General features: G+C 41.6%; 1 protein-coding gene across 6 annotated transcripts in view; it reads left to right on the top strand.

Annotated features, from left to right (window-relative positions):
• Nucleotides 1–23,903, top strand: part of NFXL1 (nuclear transcription factor, X-box binding like 1) — an 83,081-nt gene that overhangs the window by 50,670 nt on the left and 8,508 nt on the right. For all 6 annotated transcript variants that reach the window (XM_083754894.1, XM_083754893.1, XM_083754891.1 and 3 more), the window contains 5 exons: nucleotides 7,927–8,067; nucleotides 12,115–12,281; nucleotides 15,524–15,593; nucleotides 20,202–20,306; nucleotides 23,802–23,888. In XM_083754894.1, the coding sequence (XP_083611020.1) occupies nucleotides 7,927–8,067; nucleotides 12,115–12,281; nucleotides 15,524–15,593; nucleotides 20,202–20,306; nucleotides 23,802–23,888 (570 nt within the window). The remainder of the gene's footprint in view (nucleotides 1–7,926; nucleotides 8,068–12,114; nucleotides 12,282–15,523; nucleotides 15,594–20,201; nucleotides 20,307–23,801; nucleotides 23,889–23,903) is intronic.

Here is a 23,903-nt window from a genome sequence, read left to right on the forward strand (position 1 = left end):
GTGCAAGCCTTAAGGTTCTTCCCAAGCATGCTGATATTTCCCTTTTGTTTTTCAGTTGCCTGATTTGGGCCACAGTGCCGGCAGCTCTCTCAACCTCAATTAGTTGTTAGGAGGAGTGATTTATTAGACTTCCAAGTAGTCCAATGTAACAGAAATGAATTTAAGTGAACTCTTTAACAGTTATGCACAATTGTACAGTCTTTTGAGCAGTGGACCATGTGATTTCAGATGACTTGGGGGAATTTAGAAAACTGAAAGTTTATTTAATACAAACTAGTATTGGCTTGGACACGGGTGGCGCTGTCGGTTAAACCACAGAGCCTAGGGCTTGCCGATCAGAAGGTCAGCAGTTCGAATCCCCACAACAGGGTGAGCTCCCATTGCTCGGTCCCTGCTCCTGTCAACCTAGCATTCGAAAGCACGTCAAGTGCAAGTAGATAAATAGGTACCGCTCCGGCAGGAAGGTAAACGGCGTTTCCATGCGCTGCTCTGGTTCGCCAGAAGCGGCTTAGTCATGCTGGCCACATGACCCGGAAGCTGTCTGCCGGCTCCCTCGGCCAATAAAGCGAGATGAGCGCCGCAACCCCAGAGTTGGTCACAACTGGACCTAATGGTCAGGGGTCCCTTTACCTAGTATTGGCTTAGGCTGTAGATTTCTTCAAGCTCTACTGGAAGTGAATTCAGGAATGCCATGTGGCTATAACATCTTCTAAAATCATGTGTTAGATCTCATCAGCTAATGTGTAGGACTCAAACAAAACATTTATTCTCTTGTGCTTTGTTCAAGACATGTATTACTCCATGCTTTGAAACGAATGCTTAGATGGAACAGTCTGAAAGTAATTGACCAGCCACTTAGAAGGCTAGTATTCTAAATGTCACATTAGTGGGTCTGCAAGTGTTGTAAGCTACATTGGTCCGCTACAGAGAATACCATTTGTGTACAAGCTCATCCTTAAACAAGTGTGGGTGGATTGATATGGACCTACTAGTCTTGTCATATTACCCCATTCTCGTCGAGAAAGTCAAGGTAGCTGTGTTGACTCATGAGACAGATGTCAAAATCTGTGTTAGGGCAATGTGTTTATTAGGCAGACAATATAATGTAAACGTTCAAGTTCTCCAGAATTTGTCATCGGGATAGATGGTAAACAGACTGAGACAAGGGAGGAAAAAGTTGGCCGTTGATGGAGTCTGCATCTGAAAAATAGTCTTAAAATGGACGATGGGAGGAGGCAGCAGGCTCTGTTGGTATAAGGCAGGGTTCAGGTTGCACTTGTGGATGTTGGGAAGAAGGAACATCCATCCATATTAGAGAATATAATATTCATCTGTTACTCAGATCTGTCTCCATCCTTAGATGAAACTTACACCTTTCTTATTCCTATTTTTATCCTACCAAAGAACCTGTGTGTTTCACTGGACTCAAGCTATCTTGGTGTCATTTTAAGTACTACAACAGTAGCTTCCTATGGATGCCATTAATAATAACAGTAACATTTGATTCAGTGCATTTTGATTACATAATTATGATTCTTTATGGGTCACTTTGCTATCATATTGAAATTACTATCAAATTCTAATGTTCTGTAAATGCCTATGATTTATTTTCCTCTTTGGCATAAATTGCACCTCTTAGGATGCTGGTTTATAACGTATTCATTTTCCGATTTCTAAGAATGCAAAGAAAGCATACCAATTTTATTATTGGCCTATAAGCCAGTAATGAAATTACCAAATCATAAATGCTGCCAGAGGGGATGCTTTGCTTCCATGGTGGTTGCTTTTAATTTTGATTTGGTCAAAAACCCAATTTCTCATAGATGTATAATAGTGTGCATATCAACTTAGTGGGGTTTGACAAACTTTCTAAATTTATACTTTTAAAAATGCAGATTTTTAAAAAAGCCCTTCTTGGTACAGGGGAAAGAAATGAGTTGTATATTTCTTAGCTAGATACCCTCAGACTACTTTCTTGTTCAATGTTGTTTACATTTCTTGGCACAGAGTGTGGCCTTTCATTTTTATTCCAGACTTCAGCAAGATACTTCATGTTTTTTTAATTACTTTTCTGTTACACAAACATACAAACAAGAAGAAGACATAACATGCAGTGCAGACCATATTGGCAATTGCAATGTTTTGAAAAAGTTTAACATCAAATACGGAGCTGTGGTTGACTCATCTCTGTGTCAGTTATTCCAGTGAATATATATATATATATACATAAGGGAATCTGGGAACTTTTATAAAATCGGGGGAAGTTTGCACAACCTTGAAAAAACTTATCATTCTAGATTATGATTTACAGCTAATTTGTCACTAGAGCCAAGTAATGCTAAACTGCTACCTCTGTATTCATTACCTTGCACATTCTTCCTCCTTTTGTCTTTTGGTTCTGTTACAATCCTCCATAAGTGTGTGATCCTTATACAGTGGTACCTCGGGTTAAGTACTTAATTCGTTCCGGAGGTCCGTACTTAACCTGAAACTGTTCTTAACCTGAAACACCACTTTAGCTAATGGGGCCTCCTGCTGCTGCCGCGCCGCCAGAGCACGATTTCTGTTCTCATCCTGAAGCAAAGTTCTTAACCTGAAGCACTATTTCTGGGTTAGCAGAGTCTGTAACCTGAAGCGTATGTAACCCAAGGTACCACTGTAACCTTTCCACTGCCATCTTGATTGAAGCCTTCATCTCCCTTCTCTCTCTCTCTCTCTCTCTCTCTCTCTCTCCCTCCCTCCCCCCCCCTACTAAGACTTAAAATTAGCACTCGTCTGGATAATAGCAGCAAGCTTATTTTGTATCTTCTGATTTCTCATCTCCATCCTCTTTAACACCTGTTCTACCTTCTGTTGTTCATCTTCCTTGTTCTGGTCATGATTTTGATGTGTTGCCTTTTGCTGCTCCCTCTTTTCCATTGCTTGTCTTTTCCTCCAGTGAGTTCACATTTTCAGGACATTACATTTCTTCTTCCCTGCTTCTGTTTTGCTGTGACATCACCAGTATTTCAAGCAGGGATAACCAACATGGTGCCCTCCAGATGTTGCTGAATTCCAACTCTCATCAGCCCCAGCCGGCGTGACCAGTATTCAAGGATGATGGGAGTTGTAGTCTTTATGCAGAAATAGGTGCCAAAACTGTAGCCGCCCTTGTCCATTTCAAACAACAAAAAAGCTACACTTCAGTAACATGCTATCTAGTTTGCATAAATTATTCCCCATTTCTGAACACTTGTGTTGTAATATCATGCTGAAATGCCATTAATTCCACATCTTTTCAGAACAATTTGCTGGCACAGTAAATTTCAATGTTAGGCTGTAAACATTCCAGTAGAAGTCATTTTTTATACTGCTTTCTCATTATAATAGGATTATTCTTGCTATCCTGCTGCTTATATAGAGCCAGGCTTTTTGTTCGTTAGCTGAAAAGCTATTCTGAGTGATGTTTTAATTCAAACTTCTGAGCGTGTTCCAGGATGCTGACTCCAATACGTTGTTGCACCCCCAACCACTATTGTCTGTGAAGTTAGCTCTTTATTCAAAGAAACCAAATCAAAGCAGGCCTCGTGAGCCCAGCAACTCTTCCCCAAAGGTCTTGCCTCAATGAGGCAGTTGCAAGGACTGAAGGTCCCCACCTTCCCACCACTCTCTAAGACTCTTTCCCTGGGTTCTTCCCCAGCAACCTGAGGCTCCTTTGCAATGCTTCTCTTTGCTCCACCCCCCTCATGGGAAACCAGGGGGAGCTGCCTGCCTCCATTCTGCCTCTTGACCCCCCCCCCCTTTCTAGCCTCCACCTCTGATTCAGCCCTTTCCCACTCACTAAACCCTGTTTTCAGCTTCTGACACTTCCTCCGGTCTGTCTGTTCCCTCTTCTCATTCTCATCGTTGTTCCAACACCAATCCCCTGGCTCTGAGCCTTCTTCCCCTGGGGGTTCCTCAGTTGTTGCCTCACACCACTGCTCTTCATCCAGCCAGTCCGTGACAAGAAGGTGCAGGAAAGCTTGCAATGAGATGAAGCTGCATTACTAAGCATTATGTCAGGGGTTATGACGCAGGTGGCGCTGTGGGTTAAACCACAGAGCCTAGGACTTGCCGATCAGAAAGTTGGCGGTTCGAATCCCCGCGACGGGGTGAGCTCCCGTTGTTCGGTCCCTGCTCCTGCCAACCTAGAAGTTCAAAAGCACACCAAAAAGTGCAAGTAGATAAATAGGTACCGCTCCGGCGGGAAGGTAAACGGCGTGTGCTGCTCTGGTTCACCAAAAGCGGCTTGGTCATGCTGGCCACATGACCCGGAAACTGTACACCAGTTCCCTCGGCCAGTAAAGCGAGATGAGCATCGCAACCCCAGAGTTGGCCATGAATGGACCTAATGGTCAGGGGTCCCTTTACCTTTATGACACATCAGGTCCAGGAACCTAAGTGACTCTCGAGGCCTCTGTCTGGCCCTTGGGGACTCACCCAAGGCCAGACACCTTCTTGAACCACACTCCTTGCACTTGAAGTTGCTGTCCATCTAGCATTTCAATTCTTCATAAGGAAACCAGGAACTTAATTTGTATCTCAAGGTAAACCCAAATTTTGGAATGGAAGCTTAAGTCTTTTTTAAAAAGTACGCTGTAACGTACAGTGGTACCTCGGGTTACATATGCTTCAGGTTACATACGCTTCAGGTTACAGACTCCGCTAACACAGAAATATTACCTCAGGTTAAGAACTTTGCTTCAGGATGAGAACAGAAATCGTGCAGTGGCGGCACAGCAGCAGCAGGTGGCCCCATTAGCTAAAGTGGTGCTTCAGGTTAAGAACAGTTTCAGGTTAAGAACAGACCTCCAGAACGAATTAAGTACTTAACCCGAGGTACCACTGTATTTTTCTATAGTTGTTCTCTCCCTCCCTCCCTCCTCCCCCTCTCTCAAATTGGACATAAAGTCCAAGAGTTCCTGACTTCATTTTGTTGTCACCTTCCACTGCCCGTGTCGTTGGCTTATAACAAGCCTAATGTTTGCTGAAAGAGGAACATATAAATTTATATTGGAGGAGGATGTATTATTTATATGAACGTGGAGTTTCCCCCCCTGCAATCTGTCTCCTGAAGGAAACATTTTCTTCAGTTTTGTTGCTAATTCTCACCTCTCCCTAAATGGATGTTGGCTGGTTCCTCTGTTCTACCTCTTATGGTCCTTTTGTGAGTTACCTTGATGTTTTGGATTTGTGAAATTGTTTGTTTTTAGCGGAAGTAATAATTTGAAGAAATTGCAGCTAAGCAGAAGATACTGGAACTTCAAAGCATTCCTTACATGCTGTTCTTTCAGGCATGGAAATGGATTTGGTGTTAGAAGCTAACAGCAGAAAGTCTGACACAGCCCAGTCGCTAGTGCTCTTGGTGGATGTGACTGTACACAATTCTCTGACTAAAAAGCAGATTCTGAGGGGTTTTGCAGATGTAGTTTGGAGGAAGCCAGCCATCTAGTTACACCTTAATTTATTTTTTTAGCAGGAGAGTTTTGTGTAGCTCCTTCCGTGACTTGATTTCTCTATTTTACCTCCTCCTTAGACCCCTGTACAGTCTACTCCAAACTGGTGCCCTTCCATCGACCCCACACATCATGGCCAATGGTTAAGTATGGTGGCCATTACAGTACAATATATGGAGGGCACCAGTTTGGGGAAGGCTGAACTACATGTTCCTGAGACAATGCAGTCAATTCTGACCTTCAAGCTTTCTCACCAGTATGTTCCAGGAGCTGTGGTTCAGTATCTTCTCATGGCTTTTCAGCATGTTTCTTAACATGCTCTAAAGTAAAAGCACATGTAGAAGTTTTCATATGTTCCTGGAACCTCATGGGACCAAACCCAAAGTTATTTTCTGACACATCACTCAAGGTCTAAGCAAAGTAGATTTAGCATCTTGTCCTATTCCAGTGTAGGGCTAAATAAATAAGCTGAACATTTCCCCCTGGCAGGACCCTACTGTATAGAGTGATTTTTTTAAAAAGCCACTATGCCCATCGACTACAGAAGTAGGTATTAATTGGAAAGCCAGAGCGATGTAATGAATAGGGTATAAGACTAGGACCAGGGAAATCCAGGTTCAAATACCCACTAAGCCTTGAAACCCACTGGGTTGGGACAGTCACTATTTCTCAGCTTTACCTACCAAAGAATATAGTTTGTGGAATGCTCTCCCCAGAGAGGCTCGCCTGGTGCCTTCATTACCAGGCAAAAACATTCATCTTCTTCTAGGCCTTTGGCTAATTAAACAATCATTGGCCTTTTAAACTGTGTTGTGGGGTGGTGTTTTTGTTTGTTACTATGTTTTTTTCTATTTTATATTGCAAACTACCTTGTGATATTCAGATAAAGGGAGATATAAAATAATAATAATGATGATAATAATAATAATAATAATAATAATAATAATAATAATAATAATAATAATAATAATAATAGCAGCAATAGGGGCATGTATGGTGCCTTGAGCTCCTTGGAGAAAAGTGCCATGTTTTTGTTGGATTTTTTTAGAGTATAAACTTTTAAGAATGTAGCTGATAAAAGAGGCAATGTATACCCAAATGTGTACATCTGGAGGATTTTCTTAATTCTGATTGGACTTAACTGCCTGATGCAGAATCATCCCACACTAACAAGTTTCAGTTGTCCCATGGCAAATTGAACTGATGGATGTTGTGTTATCTACTGGATTTTATGGGATAGTCGTTGCTAAGGTTTGTAACTAGGGCTGCAATCCTAGTTACAAACCTTAGCAAACAGTTACCTGGGAGTACCTCCAACTGAACTCAGTTTGACTTACTTCCGAGTAGACAAGTATAAAATTGTATTTTGCCTGTTCAAGCTTATTTTATCAGGTATTATTATGGATTTTAAAACCTATAATGGGACACGGGTGGCGCTGTGGGTTAAACCACAGAGCCTAGGACTTGCCGATCAGAAGGTCAGCAGTTCGAATCCCCTCGACGGGGTGAGCTCCCGTTGCTCAGTCCCTGCTCCTGCCAACCTAGCAGTTCGAAAGCACGTCAAAGTGCAAGTAGATAAATAGGTACTGCTCCAGCGAGAAGGTAAATGGCATTTCCATGCACTGCTCTGGTTCGCCAGAAGCAGCTTAGTCATGCTGGCCACATGACCCGGAAGCTGTCTGCCGGCTCCCTCGGCCAATAAAGCGAGATGAGCGCCGCAACCCTAGAGTCGGTCACGACTGGACCTAATGGTCCAGTCACCTTTACCTTTATTATGGATTTTAAAACTTATAATGCAAACATGTAAGCTAGTGACAGTTTTGAAGGGAATATTTTTCCAGAGTTTCAGTTGCACAGCTTCCAAGAATACAACCTTATACCAAAACAAGTTATCAGAGGGCAAACTCCAGAATGTGTATTTCATCATAATCACTGATCTCCAGCGATATATCTGCCACATTTCAGAAAACCTTTGAGGAGTCCAATTATTGTCAGCATTACTTAAAAGTCAAGTTCACCCCAGTTCCTGTTTGTGCATGTTTCTGTACTTTTCCTTCTGTCTCAAAAAGATAGAGAGAGAATTATGGATTGTCTGCCTTGTCTGGAGTATCTTTAGTTCTGATTTGGATGCTTATTGAAAGCAGAATTGATACGGCGTTTTCATATTCTGTTTCGTAATTCTGTTGTGCCCATGTGCACATGGTCAAGTTTTTTTTTTAAAAAAATTATTTTCTTGTTTTACAGAAGTAAGTGTAATGTCTCTCATATTTTTTCCATGTAACATTTTTACAAATCCATTTCATTTGTTGAGACATTAGGGGGAGGGAAAAAAAAGAAGGGGTGGAGGGAGGGAAGATGGGTGGGGGTGGGGCCAAGTTTTAATTCTTATTTTATGGAAACTGTTGAAAGTTGTCCACAGTGGTCCCCATACAAGTTGTCTTCCATCTTTCAGGTGAGCCCATTGGCATGTCATGCTGTGGGACCCTACTCCTGCAAAAGGTTGTGTGGAAGACTCCTTGACTGCCAGAATCATACTTGCACGAAGGAATGCCATAAAGTTACTGAAACAGATAGTAACAATGATGTCCATAAGGTAAGCTTGATTTTTCTTGCAGCAGAGCAAAAACACCTTGCTCTCAGGTGCTGCAAAATGCAACCAGCTCACATGCTTTTAAATGTTTTTGGTGTATGGTTCAGTTAGGTTTGACTGTTCATATTAAATGGCGATGGGTGTGCATGAGAAAGCACCTGGTTGTACATTAAATAATAAAATATGCCCATTCTTCCGTGGATTGTGGACTCTTGTGGAGTTAAAATTTTATCCAGAAATAATATGTAACAGTCTTGCATGGTTTCTGTCTTCATGGAAGTTTCTTGTTGGAATTTTAATAGTGTGAGTCAGTTGATAATGCCAAGCAAAATATATGAAATGGAAAGCAATAGCACTTCATATTACCATTGTGACAATTATTTCTTATACCATTATTGCTCTACTTTTTAAACTCTTGACCGGAGAGATGTCAGGTATCCACCACAACCCATAAGACCTCTTTCCTCAGCAACAATTGCCAGTTCAGACATCATCAGTGTACATGTGAAGTCAGTTTTTTTTAAAAAAAATTGGAAGCCCTTTTTGTTCATTATAAAGATAAAGATATGGATATGACTTTATTCTTCTAATATTTTATCATTATTTAGCTTCTGACAGTTTAAACTACAAATACCGAAACAAAATAAACATCAGATAAAAAGAGCAATACAGCACAAGTTTCTGATACCCATTTTTGTTTTTATTACTGATCTGGTATTGATTTAGATCATTTTTGTTTCATGTAATATTTACAAATATGTGTACAGTATAGAAAACTATTCGGGGATAGCTGCGCAGCCTCTTCAGGGCAGCGAGATGAAGGCTCCCTGCTGCCCTGAAGTGGCTGCGCGCGGCGAAGCCAGAAGCTAGAACAGCGAGAGGGAGCGGTGTGCAGTGATCCCTCTCGCTGTTCTGGCTTCTGGGATAGCCGTGCAGCCTGCATTCACGCCATAAGACGCACACACATTTCCCCTTACTTTATAGGAGGGTAAAAGTGTGTCTTATGGAGCGAAAAACACGGTAACAATCAAATTTTTGACTATAGCTTGTGGTTAGTAAAGAGAGTGAAACCACGACCCCAGGTTTGGGCAAAACACTATGACAAACTTTGGCTTACCTCAGCGTGGTGTGGGAATGAAAAGAACCAAGGGGGAGCAAAGTGCCTGTGAGCCCTCCCCCCCCCCCCCCGGAGCCCACACATTCTCATGGTCCCAGTAAACCAGGCATGGCCAAACTTGGTCCTCCAGCTGTTTTGGGACTACAATTCCCATCATCCCTGACCACTGGTCCTGTTAGCTAGGGATGAGGGGAGCTGTAGTCCCAAAACAGCTGGAGGGCCAAGTTTGGCCATGCCTGCAGTAAACCATAGTTTGTCTTAACGTGACATATGAACCAGGTCAGTCACTGTTTTTCAGCCTGACCTTATCTCATAGGGTTGTTATGAAGATAATATGATGAGAGGGGAGAGTCAGTTGCTGGGGAGAGGGGGGTGCACAAGACTTTGGCAAACCCACCTAATTGAATGAATGCTGGCAAGCAACTTCACTTCCTTTATGTGCGTGTGACTCTAAATAACTGTCATTCTCTAATGAGGTTTTTTCTTTTAATTGAACCACTTGTGGAAACAGACTTGTTTCCTGGACACTGTGCTAAGGGAGGCTAAAATCTCTTAAGTAAATTGCCCCGTTGAAATAATGTTATACCTAGTTACAGTGGTTACAAATAAAGATATTTAACCTTTAAAGATTGTCCTCTTATCTGTGGTGAGGAATATCCAGCCATCCCTCTAACATGCTCCTTTTCAGCTGTTTGTCAAATAGATTCCTGTCTCGAAAAATTATTTGTTGCTAAGAAGACTATAAAAGTACAGAAATCATACTGATGAATGATGTGTGTTGCGTTGTCATTCACTGCCCTTGATACTATGTACTTTATGGCAGAAACTAAAAACAGAAGGCTTTCTTGAGTAGTAATGTTTGGCTTTCTGTGGGTTGTTGTTTTTTTAACTTCTTGAATCCAATATATATTTGAAAAGTGATGCCTTAATGACTCAAATGAATGTCTTTTAGTACTGTGCAGGTGAAAAGCAAGAAAAAGTTTTGCTTTGTGCTCAAATGCCATAGTTACAATCACATAACAATTTTGTTCGTTTTAACCTTTCCGAGATTGACATTTGGTGGCATTAAATGTCATTTGCTTAGTCTCCACCTTTACTTCAGCTCTTGTTCTAATTCCCCTTTTGAAATTCAGTGCACACTAGCTCAGCTACTTGTGACTGACAAGAGGGTCCTGTGTGGTGTTCTAGTGGTTTCGTATCTAATACTGCATGCATATGTAATAATAGAGTAATTAAGGTAAATGCAACTTAGTAGAGGAATTAAGCTAAATGCTTGGTGGGGTGGGGGCTGAGTTTGGAATGGTAGTGAGAGGATGAGAGTTTAAAGGGGAGTTTGATGGTGGGACAGTTTGAGTTCATTTGAGAGTTGCATGGAGAGTGGAGTTTGGGAGTCTGTGGTCGATGGTGTAAGAGCAGGGTTAGTTTATGAATAGAGCACCAGTGTTACAGTAACCATTGCTGTCTATTTAATAAAGTGACAAATACAGAGCCTAGGACTTGCCGATCAGAAGGTTGGCGGTTCGAATCCCCGCGACGGGGTGAGCTCCCGTTGCTCGGTCCCTGCTCCCGCCAACCTTGCTGTTCGAAAGCACGTCAAAGTGCAAGTTGACAAATAGGTACTGCTCTGGCGGGAAGGTAAACAGCGTTTCCATGCGCTGCTGTGGTTCGCCAGAAGCGGCTTAGTCATGCTGGCCACATGACCCGGAAGCTGTACGCCGGCTCCCTCGGCCAATAAAGCGAGAAGAGCGCCACAACCCAGAGTCAGTCACAACTGGACCTAATGGTCAGGGGTCCCTTTACCTTTACCTATTACAGTAACCATTGCTGTCTATTTAATAAAGTGACAACTAAGATAAAGGCTGAAACCATACGTTTATGTACACCCAAGTAATCAGACAGCCCTTGTTGGTAATTTCCATTTAATAAATTATTGCATTATACCACACACCATTTATTTAGGTACACTAGGGTGGAGCAGTCAGATAAATATTATCTGTGGTGGCAGCAGGAATAAAAGGTAGTTTTAGAAATACCCATCAAAAACCCAGCTCAGACCTATGCATCCTGTTAAGAGGGAGTGTGAGGAGTGCCTGAGCATCTCATGGCAGAGGCAGGATTTGGGGTGGGTGGGTGGCATGACAACCTGCAACAAAACGTTGCAGTATTTAATTGCCTCCTAATAGGTGTGCTCCTGTTTAGGGTGCTAGCCAGCCAGTCATGCTTTCCCTCAGCAGACCATCCCATCCAGTTTTCAGTTTTTCTGTTCCACATTCTGTGGCTGCTGAGCATTCTTAGTCCTCGCGGGCTGTTTTTGGAAGGTGGTTTTTAAAAAAATGTACTTCTGAAAACTCTGCATTTCCCATTTGCATCCTCCAAATGTTTTGATGTTTCCCTCTTGTTTCTGAGTTTCTCGGGGCTGCAGTCCTATTGGCATTTGGTACCTGAGTTCGTCGTGAGAAGGTGCAATGACAGGGTAATTCTGTATTACCTTTAACTTGCTGTTCAGTTGCATTTTTTAAAACTTGTATTCTAGCCAAATGCAGAAGCCACAGTTAGCAACAGGGAAAGGATCTTGCAGGTATATTTTGCTATGATTTGGGGGGGAGGCTTCACATGTAACGAGGAATCGCTGCCAGATGACCGTGAAAGAGAGTGCTGTTGGTTGCCTGCAGTTCTAAGTAACCTATGAAGCTGCTCTCTGTGACTCCTAGAAACCAGAATAGTGTGCTATTTTTATACCCTTGTTTTTTGTGTACTTTTGAAACATTGCAGCTTGATTTTGTGATTTGCCTTCCTTTTTTTTAAAAAAAAGGGTAATTAGGTTTGTTTACTTAACCAAGTGCAACCATGGTTAAAAAAAAAGAAGGGTTATTGAACGAATAAATTGTCCAAAGAGCAAATAATTCCACCACTTCATTCTCCCGTGTTACTAGGCAAGTCAAGAATGTTCTCAGTGTGAAGAAGAATGCTCCAAGCCACGACCACCTGGGTGCCCTCATTCATGCCCCCTGCCTTGCCACCCTGGAGATTGCCCACCGTGTGCCCAGATGATACGGATGAAGTGTCACTGCAAACTCACAAGCTTGTACATTGAATGCATGTAAGTAATTAAAGGAGATTCTGCTTCAGTTTTGAAAATGTAAAATACTATGCAGTGTGTATGCTGCCTTAGGGAAGAGCTTTTCTCCCCCCTGCCTTTCTTCTGGGATGTTGGATAATAATAATAATTTTTATTTATACCCCGCCCTCCCCAGCCAAGGCCGGGCTCAGGGCAGCTAACAAACAATAATAAAAACAAGTTGAATGAACACAACTTAAAAACAAGATTAAAATACAACATTAAAATATTGAAACATTAATATATTAAAATACAGCCTCATCACAGGAGGAGAAAGGAAAAAGAAAAAAGAAAGAAGGGGAGGCAATCAAATTGGTTCCAAGCCAAAGCCCAGGCGGAACAACTCTGTCTTACACGCCCTGCAGAAAAAAATCGGATCCTGCAGGGCCCTGGTCTCATGAGGCAGAACGTTCCACCAGGCCGGAGCCAGTGTTGAAAAGGCCCTGGCTCTGGTTGAAGCTAATCTAACTTCCTTAGGGCCGGGGACCACTAGGGTGTTGCTATTTATGGACCTTGAGGCTCTCCGTGGGGCATACCGGGAGAGGCGGTCCCGTAGGTACGAGGGTCCTAGGCCGGTGCAGCAAAAAGCCTGTTTAAACTGGCTTGGAGGCAACTGTGTTTGCCTGCTTGGTTCCAACATCTGCACATGATATAGGGCCCCATATCCATAGTGTTCCTGTGCTGGCAGGCTGGTTTTAGCAACTGCCTTGCCGCATGCAGTTAGAGCCATTCCTGAAGGGGATTCTGCAGACTACTTACTGGGATGCTGGGAAGAGAAACCCTGAGAAACTGGTGCAACCTGAGGCTTGTTTGAGCAATTCTAACCAAGAGAGAAAGACACAAGGAGGTGTGGAAAATGTTTGCCCTGGAGATCATGCTAGCCAATAAAGTAGCAGGGACCTTTGGCCCATTGGACAGCCAGCTTGTAGGATCTTGCTCTACATCCATGTTGCTGGCATATCTTGGCATGGTGTTGAACAACAGTGGCAGATTTTGAGCTTTCAAATTTCCGTGGTGCCCTGTGTGATACTAACATTTGCCCCCCCCCCACCTTCCCTTTTCTGAGTCATTGTTGTGATGTTCCCTCCTGTGCCCTCTCTGCTTTGCGCCCAGTGAGCGCAAACCAGTTGCCCTCCCCTAAATCTGCATCTGTGAAGAAGCCCGGATGTTGACATAAGCGCCACATATGCTAACCGTTCTGAGATAATGTGCTTTCCCCCTGTCATAAGAGCGTATTCACTGAACACACATTGACCTCATTCACGTGTAACACTAAACCAAACCATGGTTTAATGCAAGCATCTTGGCTCCTGATGGGGAGATTGCAGCTACTTTGCTCTGGTGGTTCTGCTATGCTATGCTAAGCAAAGCTATGATTTGGCTTTGCATGTTGTTTGATCCTGGGCTCATGGTTTAGTTTACTCCAGACAAACCATGGGCTGTAACCAAAGTTACAGCTTATGGTTTCTCTGAAGAGAGCGAAACTACAAGCCTGGGTTTAGTGAATCTCCTCAGTTTTTCTCCCTCCTGCCTTGGTAAAAACAGTTTGTTCCTCCCAGCTCTCTCTGTTCTTCTGTCAGTTAAGTGTTTCTCTTCTGCAGTCATTCCCTATTTCTATTTGTTGCCACAGTGTGTCTGTACTAACACACTGTGTCTGTGTCTTGTCATCTTGCTTTCCCTGCTTTGCTGGAAAGAAACAAAACAAAACTTGCTTGTCTTTCTTTCTCTGCTTTCTCCTTAGTTGTATTGTGCCTTTCTGTTTCTGTGTATACAGTGGTACCTCGGGGTGCGAACGGGATCCGTTCCAGAGCCCCGTTCGCATTCCAAACGGAACGTAAGATGCGACGGGTCGCATTTCGCTGCTTCTGTGCATGCGCGTGACGTCATTTTCAGCATCTGCGCATGCATGAGCGGCGAAACCCGGAAGTAACGCGCTCCGTTACTTCCGGGTTGCCGCAAAGCGCAACTAAAATGCGCTCAACCCAAAGCACATTCAACTCGAGGTATGACTGTAATTCCTTCTTTGCTTTGCTGTATTTTCTACTGGCCGTCCCTTTCCTATACTTTCTGAGGAGACAGTTGCCAGTTGGGAGAAGCCGCTGGCCGTTTTCTTCTCGTCCACCATTGCCGTCAGCGGACAAAATTTGATTGGTTGCGGCATATAGTGGCTGCGCATCAGCTGCTGCTCTACCGCACGCCATCTTTACTGCCTCAGATCGCTCCTGCGTGAGCCCGCAATCGGCTCTGGCCATGAGACAGCTGTTAGGGGACTTTCCGCCTCCATTTCAAACAGCCGATCCCACTACTTTAAAGTGCAACAGCCACTTTCCGCTTCCTGGGGCTGGATTACACAACGGTTTCCAGCGTAAACAATTGCCACTCAACAGTTAAGCCGAAAAGGTCGTCTTCTGCTGACAGCTTCTGCTATTTACTTCCTACTTCCAACAGCACTCCGAGTGTGTGTGTGTGTGTGTGTGTGTGTGTGTGTGTGAGAGAGAGAGAGAGAGAGAGAGAGAGAGAGAGAGAGAGAGAGACCTGGGTGTGCTGCATGGCTGCAGCTAATTATTGCCTTCTCTGTGTGCATTGGGGGATCGGCGGAGCCTGTTTCAGTGGGTTTCTTCCCGCATTCTAAGTGCAATATTTTTGTTTTGCCACCTGTGCTCTATAACTGACTTATTTCTAGTGCCTAGGGAACCGGGCCAGCCCGCACCTAAGGAAGCAAAGCAAAAGTCTAAGCTTTTCCAACCCACGAGCTATGCTGCCATCACATTTGGTTTGGGGGCTAAGTGACACATACGTGGCATGCAAGCCATTTTTTTCATTAGAAGAAATCATTTAGTAAACATTGGGTTGCTAATGAGCCCCGTTCAGCTGCCGGCAAAGTGGCAAGAGCAATAATAGCATGCATTAGTGTTGTGCTTCAACGTCCCCCAATATAATGCAGACTTTTAAGAACAAAGTACTACCGTTTTTATGAGCTACTTAACAAAGATGAAAACAACCAAGTTTGGTGGCATCTTAAATACTAACAAATGTATTACAGCATAATCTTTTGTTTATTAAAACCCACTTTCTCAGATGCGTGACATGTTGCCTTTATTGGACAGGATGTGCTCTCTCCCCCTCTCTCTCTCTCACGCACTTTGTAAACAGTGTGTACTTGTTCATTTTAACTCCTTTTTAAATGTTGTTGTTTTTCCTCGATTTAACTCTTATTTCTTCAGAAAAATCACCTGTGCTGACTTAAAGGAAAAAGATGAGCTGAGTTCCTGCAAAAATCAGTGTCCAAAAGAGGTAAGTTATATATGAATTAAAAATCTTTGGGAAATATTTAATAAGTACTGCAATCCCCCCCCCACTTCTTAAAAATTATTTTTTGTGGTTTTCTTTACTTGTTAAACACTGGCAAAATCACATGAGGTACTTAAGTGTGTATTCCCATTTGCAAGTGTGCTTTTATGCCACAATTTTCACTGTGCAAAACTCTGGTGGTGGTTCGTTGTTGTTGTTGTCGTTCTTTAAACTGGTAGGGAAGAATAGAGAAAAAGTATATTATTCTGATATATGTGTTATGCAAGATGAATAAAAAATGATTTAATAACATAAAAAACTTGTAGATACTAATTTCCTCTTAAGTAATAACTTGGATAATATTGGGTCATTTGGATGTAAGCATGCTGCCTAGCTTGTAAAAGGGATGCGGGTGGTGCTGTGGTCTAACCACTGATCCTCTTGGGCTTGCCGATCAGAAGGTCAGCAGTTCGAATCCCTGCAACAGAGGGAGCTCCCATTGCTCTGTCCCAGCTGCTGCCAATCTAGCAGTTTGAAAGCATGCCAGTGCAAGTAGATAAATATGTACCACTGCAGCAGGAAGGTAAACAGCATTTCTGTGCGCTCTGGCACTCGCCACAGTGTTCTGTTGCGCCAGAAGCGGCTTAGTCATGCTGGCCACATGACCCGGAAAGCTGTCTGTGGACAAACGCCGGCTCCCTTGGCCTGAAAGCGAGATGAGCGCCACAACCCCATAGTCACCTTTGACTGGACTTAACCATCCAGGTGTCCTTTACCTTTACTTTACTTAGCTTGTGTAATTAAGAACTAGCCTTGTAACAACAGGCAATCAGGAATTCCAGGCAGGTGCGTGAGGATGAGGGATGGAGTAAAAAAAGAGGGATGGACTCTTTGTCCCACCTTCACCAGCACCCAGCAGGCTATTATTATTATTATTATTATTATTATTATTATTATTGACAAATAACTTTTGGGGGCTTATTAGAAGGGTACATTAACCCTACTGTTAACCTCTAAATGGAAATTGCAGAACGCACAGAAAAGTGTTCATTTCTTACAAAACGGAAGAGTTTAAGGCCAGAACATGCAGAGTTTATTTTCTCTTTCTTGTTGGCAAGGGGAAATTAACTCTTCCCATTAGGGCTTGTGGAGAAAAGCTAAACGCTTGTTAATCTCTAAACCAGAGGTCTACAACCTTTTTGGGGCTCATGGGCAGATTTACAAACCAGAGAAACGGTCATGGTCACCAAGCACACACCAGTTGTGTATTCACGCACGCGCGCGCGCGCGCACACACACACACACACACACACACACACACTTCCCTGTCCCTAGCAATTAGGCTTGGACAAATTAAAGAGGTTAGATCTTAAAGCCTGGGGAAATAAATAAGGTTTTTGCCACTGAGTAGACCCTTTTCCTACTAGCCACGGTTTTCCCCTCGCCATCCAGTAAAATCATCCACCTTTGTAACAACTAGGCTACAATAGGCGGCTTTTCTCCCTAAGCCTATTGGAGCCATCACTTCCTCCACTAACACACTCACGTAGCTGCATGCAATTACTGGCTCCCTATAGCTACGAGGCTAGCGTTTAAAAGCAACAGTGGTCTAACAAGTTTATTTCCATGTTATTTAAAATTAACCTAGTTTTAAGTTTTAAAACTTAGAATTTACATTTTTATTTATTTAAACAATCCAATTAAATTTTTAATAATAATAATTCTCTAAAAATGTGAGGTTTTGAGACATTTGTTTGGCTACAGTAGTACTAAGCACAGAAGGAGCTTTCACTGTCTGGTGCAAGTGATACCTTTTTAGTGTCCCTCTCCTTTTCGCTTTAGGGTTCAAGCAAACTTTGATGCTGCCAGAGGCAAAACTTTCAGTGTCCTCTAACAGAAAGTTTATAGAAACAGCAACTAATGCTGACATTTTGCTATTATGGAATTCAAGGCAGTGTAATGTAAATTTAATTAGATGGTATTATGTTTTGTAAGTATTTTGCATTTTATGACATTTTGTCCCATCACCTTAAATGGGCAATTGCACCCTAAAATGCAGCGTATAAATTATTAAATAGAAATAGGCAGTAGTTGTGTTCCAGTGTTATGAGAATCAGCCTAGTCCCTCTCCATGTTTGCATTTTACTCTCTACTCCTTCTGTTGTGGCTGCAAAGAGATTTGAAGCTTGCATTTTAGATTAACCACATTTTTAATGCGTTGTCTGAACCCTAAACTGTGTTTATTCTTAACTGTGGTTAGTAAAAAAGCAAGTATCTTCATAAACTATTGTTTGAAGTTGGATTGTTTGTCTGCATTCAGGGATAGGGTAGACAGAGAGGTTTAAACCTCAACACCCTCATGGAAAACCAAATTACCCTCTCCCCAATCATCAGATGGATCAAATACAAATGTGGGGGATGTGTAAGCCTCATGGTAGCCTCGGCTCATGGTCATATTGTTGAGCTATGGTTTAGTGTGGCATCTGAACCAGCCTACTGCTAAGTTATTAGACATTGAGCTCTTTCATAGTATTTAATTTGCTTTTTATCACTTTGATGTAAAGCTATAAAAATATACTGTATAAGGCACACAGTATGTCAGAGAAATGCTTGTTTCTTGAGCAGTGAATAGAATATTGTTTTGACGGGCAGAATGTGGCATGTGATTTGAGTCATATTATTTTATGCTTAAGTTCCAAACAATGTGAATTAAAGCTTCCTATAAGAAAATGTTAGCATTACATTTTTTTTAAAAAAACCACACACAAAAACCACTGCTCACTTAGAAAGTCATGGTGAAATATTTGAGAATGATGCTTGATGTTTACTGGTTTATTTTGTTTTTATATTTTGCTGGAAGCTGCCCAGAGTGGCAGCATATTAATAATATAAATAATACAATTAATTTAATATAATATAATACTGAGGTCCAGCGCCGAGGGCCTTCTGATGGTTCCCTCCCTGCAAGAAGTGAGGTTACAGGGAACCAGGCAGAGGGCCTTCTCAGTAGTGGCACCCACCCTGTGGAACACCCTCCCATCAGATATCAAGGAAATAAACAACTATCTGACTTTTAGAAGACATCTGAAGACAGCCCTGTTTAGGGAAGTTTTTAATGTTTGATGTTTTATTGTGCTTTTAATTTTCTGTTGGGAGCCACCCAGAGTGGCTGGGGAAAGCCAGCCAGGTGGGTGGGGTATAAATAATAAATTATTATTACTTTTACTCATGCAACTCAGCTCAAATTAATTGCTCCCAAGAAGTCATGGATGGTTTAAAAATCCTAGGAGAATAGAAAGGTCTTTCTTTATGTGGTGACGAAAAGATACTAACTTAAGTACAAGGCAAGCCACATTGGGGATGATATCCCATAATCCCTGTTGGCTACCCACTTTATCTCTCAGTGCAGGAGGAGTCTGTCCAGCTTTAAATGAACTGTGTGGGAACATGTTCACACATGCTCCACTGTGTCCACCAGACTATTGCATATATGCTCAGCACCATGTTTGAATCGGCCCACGGAAGCGAAAATCACTGTATTAAAAACTTGTTGAACAAATGTGCAGATGCTAATACCTAAACATAAATTTGAACTTGAAAGCATTTATATACCCCCATCTGGTTATGCATTTGGTTATATCATGTATTGTATAATGCAAGTAGTCTTCTTGATTTATTAACATAAAAATACATTTACTAGCAAACTGAAAATGTCAAAAACAGACATCCTAAATATTAAAACAATTATGGCCCCTGTGACATTTCCCCCCCCCCCCAAGAGCAGTCTGCAGAAGCAAATTCACATTAAAAATGAGGTTCTCCAGATAAAAAAAAATCCCCCCAACCTACTGGAAACAAAAGTATCTCTATAAATCATGAACTTCAATGCAGAGTTTAGGTCCTTGCTTCTGAGTTTGTTTGTTTTTAAAAAATACTCTTTAAAAAGTATCTGAAAGTGAAACTTGTTACTTCAGTTTTTGAAAAAAGGATACGGGAAATAATGGATGTTTTATCGGAATCCTCCCAGAATGGCCATGTTCAGGCATTTGGGGCGAACATGTGTAGGTTTAAGGAACATTAGAAGCCCTTTCGGTCCTTCTCACTGAATTCAGGAACTCCTGAATCATGCCATGGTGTGGGGAGACACCAAGGGCTTCCTGCAGCCAATCAGAAGCCGTGCTTTGGTTTCCAAACGTTTTGGAAGTCAAACGGGCTTCAGGAAAGGATTCCGTTTCACTTCCAAGGTACAACTGCATAGGTTAGACGTGTTTGAGGTGGGTGCAGAACTGGGAGCTGGATTGCTTATCTTTGATATTGGAATCCAGTAGACGTTTGCAACATTTGAGCAACTACATTCTGAACAGCGGTCATGCTAGATAAAGCATGACAAATGATAAGACAGGAATGTAATTGTTGCATTAATTGTATAGAAGATATCTTTGCATCATAGCTTCCAAAATCTTCAAGGATTAGGAGCAGAATAAATATGTAAGGAGCAAATGCAATCAACAGTAACGAAGCATTTATTTAGCAGTCTTGAAATGCCACTCAAGAGTCGTACTGGTGCTCCATTTCAGAGTATCATTTTCTTTCCACCACCCCATGTTATAGTTGTCCTGTGGTCATCGATGTAAAGAGATCTGTCATTCTTCTGACTGTCCTCAGAATTGCAACCAGAAGGTTAAAGTCAGGTGTCCTTGCAAGAGACTCAAAAAGGTAATTTCATACTCTTCTGAAATCTGTACTTTTCTATTAAAATATTTGCTTGATATTTTTATTCAATTTTTTTAAAAAAAATATGGTATTGTTATACCACTCTTCATAATATCTGACCCAGGATGGATTTGTGGTATGTGTTAAAGCAGTAAGTTATATAGGATAAAACTATTAAAATCAATAAACTGAGGGCGCAAATTGTGTATCAGTTAAATGGCAGAATGAAAACTTTCTGGTGTTTAAGACACAACATCCTTCCAGTTTTTTAAATATCTGAGAAAATAAAAATGTCTTTACCTGACGCCTAAGCTATAACAGTGGGTGCTAGTTCCATATAACCTTTGCTAGTTTTTGAAATTATTTAAAAATCATTTAACATTTAATGTGAGCCTCCTTGATAAATCGTCTCTGAAAAATGGATAAATAAAAATTTTCTCTAATGTGAATTCCAAAATTCCCATGAACTGCAGTGATGCAAATATAATTCTGAAATGGGGCAAATACTATGGAATTTCTACCTTTATAACACAAGGGGATTTTAGAGTGAAGATGGTTGCTTAGATATCATAGCCTTAAAAGAAATCATCACACAGTTAATTGAAATAAATGTGTTCAGACTTCAGCATTATCCTGGGAAATATATGGTATAGTTTAGCTCAAGTATGGCTAGTCCAGAGTAAGAAAAGGAAATACATTTTCCTGGCCAGAATCAGAAAAAAGCATATTTAATTACATAAAAAACTGGACCAAGAACAGTTGTTAAACTTGTGAATCCCTAATGCATTTTACAGAAGACTTTCTCGTAGTCTCAGTGCAACTGTGGTGTCATCATCACCCCTGAAGCAGACAGTATAATGGACAAATGACTTCCTCTTACATGACATTATTAATTTTTTTGCCAGAAAGCAATAAGTTTCATTCTTAATAACACTTTTCTGAAAAAGAAGAATTGCTTGGCACAAGTAGTGTCTGGCTTTTTGAGGAAACGCAATTTATAAATGTAACAAACAAATAGTGTATAACGTCATCTTTTGGGATCTGAGATGCTCACATAATCCATGCCTGCAACATGGGACCCATCTCTCTCTCTCTCTCTCTCTCTCTCTCTCTCTCTCTCTCTCTCTCTCATATATGTCTGCTTTCATTTTCTTCTATCTTTTTTTTATGCATATCTGATTAGAGCGAGTCCGTAAAACGTTTTGTGTTAATTGCAGCACCTTCTATCAAATATAATGCTCATTTAGGAAATGCTGGAAAGTCATCTTAAGAAATCAGCTGTTTGGTTAATGCACTATAAAGAACACAAAATGTTAGTCCATTTCAGTGTTGGAGAATTTAAGTTTAGCTTCGCCACTGAAATCAATGCGACACAGAAGTGTTGAACACTGGCTGGATCAACACAAAGAGATGTGGGCATTTTAGACCGGTGTTACCAAGGAAAGGGGAGAGACAAAGAAGGTGAAATTGCATTTGTGAGGGTGAGACACCTAACAAAGACACTAGTCCAAGCTTCTCACCCACAAAAGAGTATTAATCTCTTTATTAGTGTTTGTAACAAGGCTAATGGAATATTCTGAATTTGGCTTGCTTATCCACTTCAGTGAGAAAAGCATATACGTGGCTGGAGTTGTGAAGCAAAGAGTTGTGTAATTTCAGTATGTGAGGAGAAGAGTTTCTTATTCAAAGAAGGAGCACCCACATGACATACAAAAAAAAGAAAATCTAAAAAATAAATCAATAGGGAAACCTTTAACCTCTTAGTCTTTGTAGTACAATTATTGCTTTCACTAGGTTCTCAAGGTTAAACTGTGAATACATGCCTTGAAAAATGTATTTTTTGGATGTAAATTCCCCAGTCCAAGAAATCATGAAGACGAGCTCAAGCACTCCCTTCATGCCCAAATTTAGACCAGGCTTCCTGATTAAAGTCCAAGTTTCCCAATTTGGACGTCGGGAGAAATGTGGTTTAAAAAATGAGCAAGTCTGTTCTGAAGCCAGGCAGCAATGAAGAGAAAGCTCATTGGTCATTAGCACTTCAGCAAACTCTGCTTGGTTAGAAAGACAAGTGGGCTGTTGCTTTGTGTTATGTGAATAGTCAGTTACCATGTATTAAATGTTCAGTGGTGAGAAGTACATTTTGGAAAAATCTACTTTACCTTTGCTTTCCTACCCAGCAGACTCACAGGGCGGCTTACAAATTTCCATCTAAAACAATCTGAACTAGATATCAGATGCTTAACTAATTTCATTTATTATTGAAAGAAAAGCAGCTATTCAAATCTCAATGAAATGTAGGATTGTGCTGAATTTTATAACCATCTGATTTATGTAATTCGTAACCTAAAGCGTTAAAGTCTTGTGACAGAGAGAAAAGATTCCTTGGCACTCCCCCCCCCACCCCTTAAGTCCTATTTTGGGTATCAAAATTGATGAGATAGTACTTATAGTAGGGCTTTTTCTTAATGTAGTGTGTTCTCATGAATGCAGAGACTATTAAAAAGCAACATAAGATGTATCCTAGCTACATCTTAACTGTGGTAAATATTCCTGTAGGTTTATAATTTAACTGTATACTGGTTCAATTCATTCCAAGAAGGAAACGTACAAACCAGTCCTTTAACTGGTTTGTTGTTGTTTTGTGCAAGAACATCAAGGTTTAGTGTCTGTGCTACTTCAAGAAATGACTTCACACATGAAAGTAATTTTTTGTTGTGTTCTTTGGGCTCTTACTATACTGCATCCAGGGACGCGGGTGGCGCTTTGGTCTAAACCACTGAGGCCCTTGGGCTTGCCAAACGTAAGGTCGCCAGTTTGAATCCATGTGACGGGGTGAGCTCCTGCTGCTCTGTCCCAGCTTCTGCCAACCTAGTAGTTTGAAAGCATACCAATACAAATGAATAAATAGGTACTGCTGCAGCGGGAAGGTAAACAGTGTTTCCGTGTGCTCTGGCTTCTGTCACAGTGTCCCATTGCGCCAGAAGTGGTTTAGTCATGCTGGCCACAGGACCTAGAAAGCTGGCTGTGGAAAAACGCCAGCTCCCTCAGCCTGAAAGTGAGATGAGCGCTGCAACCCCATAGTCGCCTTTGACTGGACTCAACCGTCCAGGGGTCCTTTACCTTTACCTTTATTGCTTCTACGTTTGCCCTCCTCTTCCACTTCTTTTAAGGTATAGTTGCCTTGTTCCCTTAACATCTGGGGGGCAGTAACTTCCCACCACCTGAGCTTATTTTTAAGTTATTCATTTGTCCACCTCCAAAAGTAGAGCGTATGTCGTATTTACAAAACACTTGTCATATAAATGTTGGTTATGGTTTGAACGTATCTCGTGGTGAGTGTTTTTATTTGTAATTCATTTACTACGGGAAGAAAATGGTTTGCAAGCTAAATGGCAGGAGAAGGATTCTTCGGTTATATAGGAAACTGTTTAGGCATGTGTGTTTTGCGATCAGGCTAATGAAGAAAAATAATATATTTTGTTTGGACCTGTCTTCTAGGAGCTGCCGTGCAGTAAGGTTCGAGGAGACCTAGTTACGTTAGAATGTGACACTGTGTGCAAGGAAATGAAACGGAAAGCTTCTGAGGTAATTTTCCTTTTG

Source organism: Podarcis gaigeae (genome assembly GCF_964106915.1).
Source record: "Podarcis gaigeae genome assembly, chromosome: 9".
NCBI lineage: Eukaryota > Metazoa > Chordata > Lepidosauria > Squamata > Lacertidae > Podarcis > Podarcis gaigeae.